The sequence below is a fragment of the Carassius auratus genome, chromosome 27 (genome assembly GCF_003368295.1).
Source record: "Carassius auratus strain Wakin chromosome 27, ASM336829v1, whole genome shotgun sequence".
Taxonomy (NCBI): Eukaryota; Metazoa; Chordata; class Actinopteri; order Cypriniformes; family Cyprinidae; genus Carassius; species Carassius auratus.
The window spans coordinates 23,135,566-23,149,714 of record NC_039269.1 but is presented as its reverse complement, the minus strand read 5'-3'; the positions used below and the strand labels follow the sequence as shown (position 1 = coordinate 23,149,714).

The window sequence follows — 14,149 nt, the reverse complement described above, 5'->3', positions numbered from 1 at the left end:
GCAGAATTGTGTCAGTGGATAAGAAGGCAATGGCTGGTGTGGCACAGATGCTGTACAGCTGCTCTGTTATGGCAAACACTCTTTTACAGTGTATTACTATGACTGGCATGAAGGTAAAACACTCTTACTATCAATCACAGCAATATAAACACCAGTCCCCAGACACCTCTGCAGCCCAGGCTGGCACAAAATGGCTCTCGTCTGGAAACTGCCTCATGAAAATTTATAGTAGTTTTAATATAGTAACACTAACTGTGGTGCAAAACTTTGGTAACTGTAGTACTTATATGGAATACCATGGTGTGTCTGTATGTGTGTGTGTATATATATATATATATATATATATATATATATATATATATATATATATATATATATATATATATATATATATATATATATATATATATATATATATATATATATATATATATATATATATACATACACACCTGTATATGCACAAAATTAAAAAGCGGTTGGACAGAGTATGGGTAATATTTAGGAAATAATATATAATACGCCACAAATCACTCCTGGGATACACACAAAATCCATTTCAATCCAAGAGCAAGATAGCAGCCCTATGGGTACTATTCAAGAACTATGGTAAATTTAGGTAAGGTCACTACATTTTCACTTGCAGTATTTCAAAAGGAGTTTCCAGACTCACTCACAAAAATGTTTTTAACATTCTAAATGCTAAAAAAAAGATAAATATTGATTTAACCCCAGCGTGCCACCATGAGGCTAAGACAACAGCAGTTAGCCTGAGCAATAACAGGATCAATCACACATTTCCTATTGCAAGTGTACTTTCTAAAAGGACGAAGTGTTATTTTAAGTGCATCTGAGGATGTGGTGGATCATTAGGCTGACAGCATGAGTGATGTCACATGTGGGGAAGCTCAGTGGTTGAGATCCACACTATGCCAGGCTGTCTTAGTTAAGCTAGTGTGCTGCTTTGTCACAAGGCAGATAAAGCATGTGTCGCTTCCATTGAAAGACATGTAATATAGTCGAAAGACAATTTCCTCTGTGCAAGGATACATTAGAACCACATTAAGGCCTGAAACATTACCATTAAGTGATAATACAAGATTTAGTTTAAACAAATTATACTATGATAAATGACAAAGTATGACATTTCAATAACAATCTGTAAATAACAAAATCTGTTTTACAATATTATAATTCTCTTCCAAATATTCATTTGCATTCGGCATAACCTAGTTATCTTTGCAGGGTCACCCCAGTAATTGAGATGCAAACAATATCCTTGTCTCTAAATCACCAGTCTGGGTTTAGTCTATATGGTTCATAACTGAACTTGGGTAGCAGAAGAAGCTTTCATCAGCCCTTAAGACTGACAGATTGCTTGCTAAATCAATATGCTCTGTATTCCCTTTACTGTACAGGGAGACACTTAGTGTGAGTCAGCCAGTGCAGCAGACACCCTTAATATGTGTAATATCCTGTAAGAATGGAGATGGATTTTCTGAGCACAGACACCCTGGGTGCACAGGCAGATGGGAAGGTTTCTTACTGCCACTGTCCTTAACCCTATCCCAGTTCTAGACAGGTTCAACAAGATAAAAGAGGACATTCTGAAACAACATTGGACCCCACTGACTTTGCAGTATGGATACATTAAATTCAGTATTTTACTTTAAAGGATTAGATCACTCCAGAATTAATATGTCATGATAATCTTTTCACTCCCATGTCATTCAAGATGTTCATGTCTTTCGTTCTTTTGTCAAAATTAAATTAAGGTTTTTGAGGAAAACATTCCAGGATTTTTCTCTATATAGTGGACTTCAGCAGGGAACAATGGGTTGAAGGTCAAAATTGCAGTTTCAGTGCAGCTTCAAAGGGCTCTACAGGATCCCAGTCGAGAAAGGGTCTTATCTAGTGGAACGATCAGTCATTTTTTAAAAATGCTCATCTCAGCTCTGCGATGTGTGTTCACAAATTCATGCATCACTTATACACATTGGAAAGTAATAAGTGTAGTGCCCTTTGAAGCTGCATTGATACTGCAATTTGGACCATCAACACATTGTTCCCCATTGAAGTCAACTATATATGGAGAAAAAATCTGGATGTTTTCCTCAAAAACCTTAAGTGGTTTCATAATTTTTTTTTCCAGTTTAATTTGAGTTATTTTAGAAAAATTGAAACACTACATTAAACTGAACTAAATGAAAATGAGAAATGCCGTGGCAACTCGCTGAATATTTTTATTTTTTAATTTTTTCTATTCTATTTCAGTTAATTTCATAATTTACTCAACCTTAAGTCATGTATGAGTTTTTTTAACTGCTGAAAACTAAATCATATATTTTGAAGAATGTTGGTAACCAAACAGTTGACAGTAGCCATCGATTTTCACAGTAATTGTGCTCCACAGTATGGAAGTCAATGGCTACTGTCAACTCATTGATTATCAACATTCTTCAAAGTATCATTTTTGAGCTCAAACAGAATAAATAAAGTCATACAAGTTTGGAACAACATGAGGGTGAGTAAATGATGACACAATTTTCATTTTGGGGTAAACTATCCTTTTAAGTTTTTGTTTTAGTTAACTATAACAACCCTGCACCAATCTACTAAAAGCACCTTGACTAACCACTAACCACTCTCACTAACCACTTCCTTACTAAATAATAACCTGCATTGTTTTTGCACCCGAAACACTAAAGAAATGTAGCACATCATATAATGGTACAAACAGGCTCAGAAATGTTGCACTTCATGATGCACAATTTCTGTTCTTGATGCTGGTTGGGTAGCCTATAGGTGAATAGATTCCAGAATACTACCACACTCTGACATACTTTACACAAACCATGCTCCAGGCACCTGAATTGGCCTTTGCCATAATGCTTAAAGTGCACTTTTCTACACTGTATTTTTGACTTAATTTACATACTCACGGCACGCTGCTATTTCAGCTCACTTAAAGCCTAGTTAAAGTAGATTGCTGGTGGTTAGTGAATATGAAGCAGATTTTTACGGTGAAATTCAGAACACAAAACTGTTCAGGGAATTTGGCACACCATCTTTCTTTCTATAAATGTATCCTCTTCAAGGGTAAAGAGAAATATAATCCATTTCCATACAGTCTCAATGGACAAGCCTTTCAATGTTTTCTTTCCTTTTCATGTGCAATTTCAAAGAATGTGGGTATTTGATACTAGATGTACATTCATGCATTTTATTTTTATATTTAGGAAAATGCTTTTATTCAAAGCAGATTACATTGCAATCAAGGTACACGCTTTGTATCTGGCATCATAACTCTACCAACTAAGCTGCAGAAACAGACAAAAATCTTGTTGGTGCATAAAGCAAATGCTGAAATAGTGTACGTATATTACAAACACAATACTAATAATAGTATTTTCCCATTGCCTACTGTATGTAGAGAAGCTCTCGCTTGCCATTATACTACAGTGAGATTAGAGCATTAGAGCTGTCAAACACATTGTCTCCTCAATACAACTTATTTACACCACATGCCAACAAAGCATTATCTCTCCTCAAGGCACACATTGTAGACACGTACACAGTGCCAGCGCAGTCCGAGCTCACAGGAGACTGGTGGACTAATCTGGCAGGAAAACAGTCAAACAGTTTTGGCTTAATACTCCCTCGCTGTGCTCGACAGACAGCGTTTAGTGAGACAACTCCACACTACAGGATAGGGCTCAACAGTGAACGTCTAGTATCGAGTCAAAGGCCTCACTCAGAGCAGCAGATGTTTGAAGCTGTGCCGAGGTTCGGTCAGATGGATGTCCAGCTAGAGACAATGAGACAACTTCACTTGGCATTTCCATTGTGACTGCAGAGGCATTTTGCACATCGGCTAATCAGAGATTTGTTTTTGCGGAGTATCAGACAGTCCGCTGAAGAGCTAGGCCAGTATTATGTTTGTTCAAAATGGAGTGCTGTTTGAAAAGACACATGTTTCATTAAACAAGTGGGTCACGGTCTGAAAGGGCTCTCTTTAAGCCCACGGTTCTTCTCCTGATGCTGTGACATTCAGCTTGCTGTCTTATTAAAAAGGAACAAATAATAGTCAGTAAAGTGTTTGGATCAGTATTGTTCTACAGTCAAATCGAACACCAGCTAGTAATACCATCACGAAAAGTATATGGCTGTTGCAGTCAACGATAAAATAAATGGAGGGATAGAAAGTGCAAATAAAATAATCCTGAATTGTGAGACCAATCAAGATCCATGCAAAGCCTGATTAGATACTTGAGCACAGTGTTATTTGACTTGCAGCTTCTATTATGGCCTCGAGCAGATTGTTTGTCTGTAAGCTGTATTTGTTTTGAGGAGAGAGCTGACCTAACCTGACCCTTTAAGACAGCCCTTCTCAAAGTCCGGACTCCGGAATTCGATCCAGACCCGCCTCCACTTAGTATTTCAAGTGCACTAGTATCACTCAGACCTCCAAGGCACACACACACACACACACTATGGGCGCATGAACCAGTGTTGCAATTTCTACCAACTTTTTTGTAAGACAAAGAACACAGCAACTAGCGACACTTTTGGATAAAACTTTTAGCTATCATTCAGTAGAATAATGTCACCGGTTTCGCCCCACGAGTGCAAGGTTTTTCAGTGCAGAGTTAGCAGCACATTCAACTCACCGAACCGCGACAGACTTGTGAATGAAAGAGTAGAAAACAGCATTTCCAAAAACCTATCACTGTTGACTGTCTGGGCATATGAACATGAATGTAATTTGTCCGTATTTTTTATTTTAAATAAAACAAATGCAGCCTTGAGCATTCGCGACTTCTTTGTAAATCTTGCAAAATCTTACCAACCCAAACGTTTGAACAGTAGGGTATATTTATAAATCATCTCATGGGCTTAAAGTGCAAAAGCACTTGATGGCCTGACATCCAAATCATCAGTGACTGTGTTGTCTCCACTCCACTTTACTCTAATTAAATATTCTGTGTTTCTAACTGTGTCTGTTGGCAGCTCTCATCTTATGTGGGAGAGAGACCACTGAACTGCTACATGAACGAAAACAGGGTTTGGGGGAACTTGAGATAGACCGGGAAATACAAAATAGCTGGGGAAAATATGAGAGTAGACATTAATAATAGACATTTTCTGCTTCATAATTATTTATCAAGGATGCATGCATGTGTGAAAACGATATGAGGGGGTCCAGGTATCCCCCTGGTTGAGGTCTACAGTGCCCCCGCTCACACTGATGGTAGTAATACTAAAACCAATGATAAAATACATAACTTTAAACCTGACAACATCCTTTACAATCTCACTGACAAAGCAAGCGACGTGGGAGTCTTATTGACTGAACAGCTGAAGGACATTTGATTTATTGAGTTTTCAGGCTAGATGAATAAGCACACAAAATATGCTTCACGGCAACGACAAGAGGACAATACAATGGGGCCATTCAATTCAATTTGAACATTCAGTGTAAACAGTGATTAGAAGCACTTACTGTATCAGCCTCTGGGAGGTCAAATGGATTGCATATATAATCCATAAACTCTGTTTTATTATAGTATCTGTTCTCGTTTACGACTTCAACATGATGAGATTTTAATTACAGACTGAATTCAAAGCTTGTGACAATTTAACCCTTTGTTTACTAAGCAGTGGTGAAAGAATTGAGTTTGAGAGAAGTTTAGATCCGAGTCTCCTGTGAATGTGGTTACACTAAAATATCCATGACGGAATATGCAGGGAAGGGACATCGAAATATTTCACAGACAAGACTAAAAAACATGCTTTTAATGACATTTGATGGTTTAATGATAAGTTGGATGGTGAAGATCAAGGAGAGATGGAATGATATGTATCTTGAGCTTTAGCTGGTGTATGTGGTGATGGTGGGGTGAGACAGACTGAGTGAGTGAGAGACCCACCTGATGCTGCTCATGCTTCCGGTCTCAGATCCCAGCTTGCATCTCTCCAGCTGGGTGGCAACAATCTGCCTCTCAGCCTCCAACTCTCTTGTCAGTCTCTCAAATTGCAGCTCCTGCAAACATAAAGCAGACAGAGCGTATGTGTAAAGCCCTAAAGGAATTATGGAATTGATTCTGTCTATAACATGTACCGCACATGCACTTACACATGCTCCAGTAACTACTACACAGAGCGTGTTTGTGTGTGTGTGTGTGTGTGTGTGTGTGTGAGTGGAATGCAGAGACACTGTAAGGCTCTGCAGCCACTCAGGGCTTTTCTTTACATATTGATAAAATGCACTTGCGTTTTCTTTCTTTCAAAAGGCTGCCATATAAATCTAGTCTCCGGTCAATAACTTCATTAGGAACTGCAATTTTAAACATGGTCAAACTGTAAGAATGAGAGTCAGAGCCCAACCCAGCACAAACCATCTATTAAAGCAAACATTTGTCTAAACTTGTGTTTTAAGACATTTATCTTTTTTTTCCTTCTCGAGAAATCTATGTGAAAAAATATATGTGGTATAGGCTACACAAATATATTATAAACAAAATCTTGAAGTGTCATCGTTTGTGAGAGGTACAGTTTTACAGAGAGATGGAAACTAACTTTTTTATGCTGCAAAGAGAAAACAGGTAAATGATATTCATTTAATAATTTGTTATAATATTTGGCCATAAATCTGTACTTTGCATCATTTTTGACAAAACAATAATAATAATAATAATAATAATAATATACACTAAAAGTTGGGGTTCCTATGATTTTTTAAATAAATCCTGTTCCACTCACCAAGCCTTTATTTATTTGACCAAAAATACAGTAATACTATGAAATATTATTACGATTAAATTTTTCAGATTGTTCTATTTTAGAATATTTTAAAATGTCATGTATTCCTATGATGGCAGAGCTGAATTCTCAGTCATCAGTGTCACATGATCTTTCAGCAGTCATTCTAATATGCTGATTTGGTGTTCAAGAAACATTTCTTAATATTATCAATGTTGAAAACAGCTGTGCTGCAGAATTTAGTATATATATATATATATTTATTTTTTTTATTTTTTGTGTGAAAAAACATGATACATTTTTCAGGATTCGTTGATGTATGAGAAAATAATTTTTTTGAAATAGAAATCTTTTGTAACATTATAAATGTCTTTACTGGCACCTTTTTCAACTTAGTCCTTACTTGCTGAAAATTTTTTTACAATCTTATGATCCCAACATTAAAACAGTGGTGATGTACTTAATTTTGGGCACTGGCTATAATAAATCAACTGCCTGCAAAGTACAATAATTAAAAAAAGAAAGAGTACATTCTTTTTAACTTTTTTTTTTCACCAGTTTCTCCAGACATCCAAAATGCATTATTCTGAACTTTGATAGTCACTGGACCATTCCAGCACCACACACCCCTCCCACCCCTCTCTTAATTAGATATGCACCGCTTAACATTTAATGACAAACTTGTCGGTGCTAAATCAGAGATAAAATCCCAGAGCTCCTCTTTAAAGTAATCACTGTGAAAATCCAGTCAGAAACACTGCACTATTTGCCTGCGCCTACGCATGCACATAGTGCAGTGTTTCTGACTGGATTTTCCTAAGGCTACGACAGTCAATGCAACGTCCCCACTTCTTTTGTGACAAGGCTGAAATGAGTTCACTCAGTCACAAGGTCAAAGACTCTCTCCCCAGAGCAGTTAACGCTAAGAGGGCTCCAGAACGCATCACCTGCTGTTTTGGGCACAGACCCAGATGAAGGCTACAAAAATACCCATTCACAGTGTTGAAGAGAGCTCTATGGACCATGACGACTAAAGAGGCGCTGACTGCAGCATTCAAACATCATACACATCTAGGGTCTCAATTAATTAATTTACGGCAGATGCATTCCGGTGCATTTGCAACAGACAGGCATGTTGCATAGCTCTGCGACTGAAAAGTTATCGCAATTATGATACAAACAAGCATCATCTCTGACCTTTCTTATATCACAACAACGCGTTCAAGATGGAGCCACAAAGAGAGAACAACGACTGATTAAACTCTAACAATCTAACCACCACTCCAGCTTCCAGTCTCACAATAAAACACCTGTTGCCTTCACAAATAAAATAACAGCGCTCTTACCGGCACATGTACCATACTCCAGAGGCCGTCCGCGCTGAGAAAGAGCCGTGTCTGTGCATCACTATCCCACTAGACTGCGTTCATCTCTGCTTATCAGGAGAGTAAAGTCATTAGAGGAAGTACAAGAGTGGTAGTGACTGCCTTCCAGCGGGAAAGCAAAAAGTGGAGTGCAGGCAGGCACAAAGGTCGTCATGGCAACAGTGAATTTAGAGCCGCTTTGGCATTATTTGTGCAACATTGCATCACAAAGGGTCCCTCCCACCAGCCAGCCAGCCAAATACCACCGCCCTCCAGTCACTCTTCCGCCTCCTCCTAAACTCTTCCCCTCTTTCTGACGCCATCTGTGCTCCACTCTGAAGAGGGGAGGGGGGGGGGGGTCTTGTTGAAAGGATCGCAGAGAGGAAGAGGTGTTTTTTGCCAGTCCAAGCAGCAGCTGTGAAAAAAAGCACTGTGCGATGCTAGGCTTTGTGCTTCCTCTAGGGATCCTTAACAGTCTGTTCTGCCTCAGTAGCCTGCAACAGACAGGCTCCCCGAGTGGGGAGAAGCCTCCACTTGTCACAAAAGTTGGTTAAATACAGCAGTGCGCACAAACAAAAGGCACTCGGCTAGGACAGCAGATATGTCACCTGGACCAAAAGTGGTGATTCTTTGCCATTCAAATAATTGTTTTTTTCTGCCCCTACACTACATTGTAAAAATGATTTTTCAAATTTCAGATTGTCTTACAAGTAGTGTTGTCCAATCGGTTAATCACGATTAATCACACCCAAAATAAAAGTTTGTATGTACATAATACTGTACTGTATGTGTATGTACTGTATATATTTGTGTGTATATATATATATATATATATATATATATATATATATATATATATATATATATATATATATATATATATACAGTATATATATTATATATATATATATATATATATATATATATATATATATATATATATATATATATATATACAAACATACATATAGTTCAAGTTCAAGTCTGCTTTATTGTCAATTCTTCCACATGTACAGTTACATACATACAGAGAATCGAAATTGCGTTACTCTCAGACCCCCGGTGCACACAGATAACATTAACATTAAAGCCTAAACATCTAGATAAAAATATAAAATGTAGATACAACTATACAATAAGGGAATGCTAAAAAAAGACATATAATAAAAATTAAAAATAAAGTTAAATAAAGCAGAGCAAGGCAAAAGGCGCTGAATGAGGTAGTGAGCAGACCAATGCTGCACAAAGTGACTGGTGCATGTCATCATATTTAGTGGGGGGGGGGGAGATTTGGGGGGGGGGGGGGTTCATAGTTCAGTGGTGCCTGGGGCAGAAGAGAGGAGGGGAGTTCAGCTTCCTGACAGCCTGGTGGATGAAGCTGTCCTTCAGTCTTCTGGTCCTGGCCTGGTGGCAGCAGACTGAATATATATATATATATATATATATATATATATATATATATATATATATATATATATATATATATATATATATATATTTAAGAAACATTGTGCACTCACAAATATTATGCAAACCAAAATTGATTTGACAGCTCTATACTTACAAGAAACTATTATTTCACTCTTTCTACGTCTATCTAATTCAATGTGTTACTTGCCACTTATTGACAGATTCTTATAATGTAGTCTATATAATGTGATAAAAAAATCATAAAATGTGTTTTATATGGCCAGGATTGTGACGAGAGTGCCAAATAGGAATGTATTCCCATTATCTTAAATAATAACTCTAGAAAAGGCTGTCAAACCTATTTGTTTGGAAAATAAATAGCCAGGGGACTGAGAAATTGATTTGACTGCTTGAAAAGCTGAAAGTGGTCTTCTGGCCTAAATGCCTAATTGCGCCCTGTGGACAAAGACTGACATTTAAGTTTCTTCACTGGTCCATTTGATAGCAAAATGTCACTTGGGGTTCGCCTCATGAGTTCCTTTAAGGATTTAACCCAATTTCTATAATTTCACAGAGTTAAATGAGTCCAGAGCCACTCCACAGCCTGACCACACAGACTGAGAACCATACAAAACAGTGTTAAATACACAGGAATGACTCAGATGAACTCATTTGCTGTAAAATGTAAAGGGAAGAGTACATGTACATGGTTGAAATTACAGCAGGAATGAGAACAGCCTTTTTTGTTGATAATCTGGTCAAGACAGCCTCAACTGTTATGGATACTGTAAGTAATTAAAAGAACTGCTTCATTTGAATGAATATGTGATGCCTATTACATTAAGAAAAATCAAAATGACTTCACTTCTGGCTAAAGCAAATCACTCCTGTCAGACAAAGATATAATGAGCTGATTAACAAGCTTTCCCTAAAATAAAAAAGCCTTAAAATGCAGAGGCTGAATTAAAAGGAAAAAATAAAATTTGGCCAGAGCTGTAGTACCCCTTACAAACACTGGCACTTTCCCCAAAGAATCCTTGCCATGCTCATAATAAAACTTTATGTGCCAGTGGCTTTTTTATTAATGTGTCATTTTAAAAACACTAAGATTAATTTCTTTGTTTAACACCAAATGAAGGGGACAAAAAAAGCTGAGCTTTAACAACAGATCTTCTGAAAATTATGAAAAGAACACTTTATACATTAATAAGACTACTACAGTCAACATGTCAACAAAGTCTAAGAAAGTGATGCTAAAAAGCGTGATTTTACTGCGTATACAGACACTGTGTATGTCCAGGTTGTTAAACATGCGATCATCGCATGTGATTTTGTTTAGCACAAGTGATACAGGAGAATTTTAATGGGAGAGAGTCGCACACACAGGAGAGACTGTGTTCTGCTTGCACGTGCAACCTTGAAAACTGCACACAAAGCACACATACAAGAGACCAGGACATTTTGGTACATTGTGTTTATACATGGCAGAGGGGAGAGGGTTCTTCACTGCTGCAGAGCATCCTTTGTCATCAAAATCTACACTGATTTTAGATCTGATGTTCAGTTCATTCTCTGAATATTGAATTTGAACTGACCTCTGACTAATTAATGACTCCAAAATGTGAGATTGCCATCTAGTGGAGGAGAACAAAATTTTTTAATTATGGTGATTTTTCATAATATGTGTGAGTAAACAAGCAGTGGCAAAATGATAACCCTTTATTTTCAGCGTATTTTTAAAAGGACACCAGGCCTGCTGCGCTTGAATAAGAGATACTAAAATATGACTGTAATAATAATAATGAATAAAAAAATGTGGTTTATGCTTACAGACCCCAGTAAATCATCACAATATGAGTTTCAGTTAATGATTTTGGTTAGTTTTGAGGTCTTATATTTCCTGTTCTTAAAGGTTGGCAAAATACGTTTCTTTTTCAGGAATTGGACCAAAAATAACGATGACTCATCTTGTACTAAACATTTTTTTCCACTAAAATGCACTCTATAGTGAAAATGCCCTGCCTGAAAACATAACCTGACTAGCACTAGCAAGCAAGATCAATAATATTTCTATATTTCATTTTGAATGTCCATCGATGGATAATGAGGCTTTTTAGAGCCAAATGGTGTAGTTACAGCATTTACCAGCAAGGGGCTAAAATAGCATCCTTTGACAGCAAAAACAAATCATGCTTCATGGCTGTGACATACACTTAATTTCGAAACTTTGGTGTCAGTAAGATTACCTTTTTTGAAAATTAATAAATACTTTGATTCAGCAAGCATTGCATGGATCAAATGTGAAGAAATTAAAGAAAGAAAAGATATATGTTGCAGATTAAAATGTTAAAAGATTTCTCTATTTTTTTTTTTGTATGTTCTTTTGAGCTTTCAGTTTAACAAAAAATCATGAAATTCAATGTATGCAGTTTCCATTATAATATTAAGCAGCACAACTGCTCAACAATGATAATAATAAAAATGTGCACTATAAATTAGCACCAAATGAACATATTAGAATGACTTCTAAAGGACCATGTGACACTGCAGACTGGAGTTATGACTGCTAAAATTTCAGTGTTGCCATAACAGGAATAAATGACATAAAATATATTAAAATAGAAAAACAAAGTTTATTTAAACTGGAAAAAAAACAATCTAAATATTACTGTTTTTACTGTATTGATAAAAATGCAGCCCTAGTTAGAAAGGAGACATTAGAAATCCAAACCCAAACTTATGAACGATAGTGTAACTAAAGCTCTTCAACATGTCCCACCCAATCATCCTGTTTCAACAGGAAGTACACCAACTCAGGAAAGAAAATAGCCCCATTTTACATGTTTAGTTTAAACTCCTCTCAGAGACAAACACTGTACGTGACATGGACTCTGTCCACCGGTACCCTCAAGTGAAAAGCATCAAAAAAAGATGGCAGACCGTTTTTCTCGCTCTGATTGGAGAGCTATTAGAGTGGCCCACAGCAGCCTGTGGCTCTGGCCTACTTTAACATTCACCGTGTAGATTTCCAACCCTAAGAGCATGTCGCTTTTTTTCTGTCCCATGTTTAAAAGCAGGAGTGTGAGTTAAACACTAGCAGGAAGCGAAGGGCTTGTCATGATCCATTTTTATCTACTCATGGAATTGACTCAAAAAAGGCCTCCAGCCGAGACAGACATATATGCAAACAATTGTACTGTACATTATCACACACTAAATTCTAATCTATAATGCATTTAGTAAATTACTTTTTATGACCAGATATAATAAGAAATAACAATCACCTGTCATTATTCCTAACAGATCAAGCCGTCTAGGAAGCTGTCCACCTGCTGACAAGCAGGTGACCAATCTTATTATAGATAGGATGCGGAGCAGTGACTAGCATAGCATTGAGACCTGGAGTGTCAAATATTTCACATATCTTACACCACGCAGCCCCAAAACCTACATCCATTCCTCCCACTCGTTCACAAAACCATGTGACACTGAGGCGTAACGGCGCATTTGCAGTGTGTTGACCATCAAAAACCATTTGTATCTGTGACTTTAGACACCAGGCGCTAAATGAAACCGGCAGCATGAGATGATGGAAATGACTCAAACCTTGCTGTTCCTTAATTCAGCTCATCTGAGCACTGGTAAGGTTCTGTGTAATTACTGTTTAGAGTATACAAAGATTTAGAGAGTTTCTAATTAAACTGTTGGAAAATGAATGTTTCCGTGTGAGTGCGGGGGGAATCATAACCTCCTATTAGAGACAGTCTGTAAGGATGGAGAACTTTACAGTAGTTTGACATGAAGTACCCACCTGTTCTTTAACAGAGGCCAAGATGGCAGAGGTGGTCTCCGTCTCGGATCCATCTCCGTTTGAGGCGTTCAGTACTGGGCTCAACATGCTGGAGTTTTCTGTGTCAGAGAGATGGTCTGGTACTGGCATCACTTCTGTGAACCAAACAACAGAACCAACAGTTATTCAGAATGAACTTTGCAAGGTTTTTGTCATGCTTCAGTGTATACTGGAGCAATCAGCTGAAACAAATCCTTTACAATGACAGACTGTCGGGTAAAATGACATTAAAAATCACGGTTTGGCACTTTTCAGATGTCATAATACTAATCAAAGTGCTTTATCAATTGTTTGTTGTGATGTAATAATTGTAAGACATAATATTTAATTAACCGCCTCTTGTTTCTTCTTTCAGTCTCTTTCTCTCGTCTTTGACCTACTTTTTTCTCCTCATCTCTCGAGGTTTGTGATTCCGAACACGATTCTCAGCTTGTCGCCGTCATGCTTTGATTTGCGTTCATCAGCTTCAAAAAAGACTTTGAAAACCCCATGAAACTACATTTTAGTTTTGTGGCTTTTAGTTAATGTGCGATTAGATGTATTCATAAACGTTTACAAATTTCACTGTTAGCAAATAAGCACATACACTACCATTCAAAAGCTATATATAGTTTTGTTGTTTGTTTCAAGTCTCAAAAACATAAAAAAGAGAGAGATGCTTTTATTTGATCGAAAATGAAGTAAAATCTTTAATATTGTGAAATTGTTCAAATTAAATAAAATGTTTTCCTTTTTTCAGCAGCTTTATTCCAGTCTTCACTGT

General features: G+C 37.1%; 1 protein-coding gene across 6 annotated transcripts in view; it reads right to left on the bottom strand.

Annotated features, from left to right (window-relative positions):
* LOC113045961 (catenin delta-2) overlaps nucleotides 1-14,149 on the bottom strand; it is a 79,773-nt gene that overhangs the window by 52,584 nt on the left and 13,040 nt on the right. For 5 of the 6 annotated variants that reach the window (XM_026206752.1, XM_026206753.1, XM_026206754.1 and 2 more), the window contains exons 2-3: nucleotides 13,348-13,481; nucleotides 5,931-6,043 (exon numbers count right to left, since the gene is read on the bottom strand). In XM_026206752.1, coding sequence (XP_026062537.1) covers nucleotides 5,931-6,043; nucleotides 13,348-13,476 — 242 coding nt within the window. In that variant the 5' untranslated portion in view covers nucleotides 13,477-13,481. Of the gene's footprint in view, nucleotides 1-5,930; nucleotides 6,044-8,108; nucleotides 8,388-13,347; nucleotides 13,482-14,149 lie in introns of those variants that run through there. The other variant, XM_026206757.1, reaches the window with a different exon arrangement.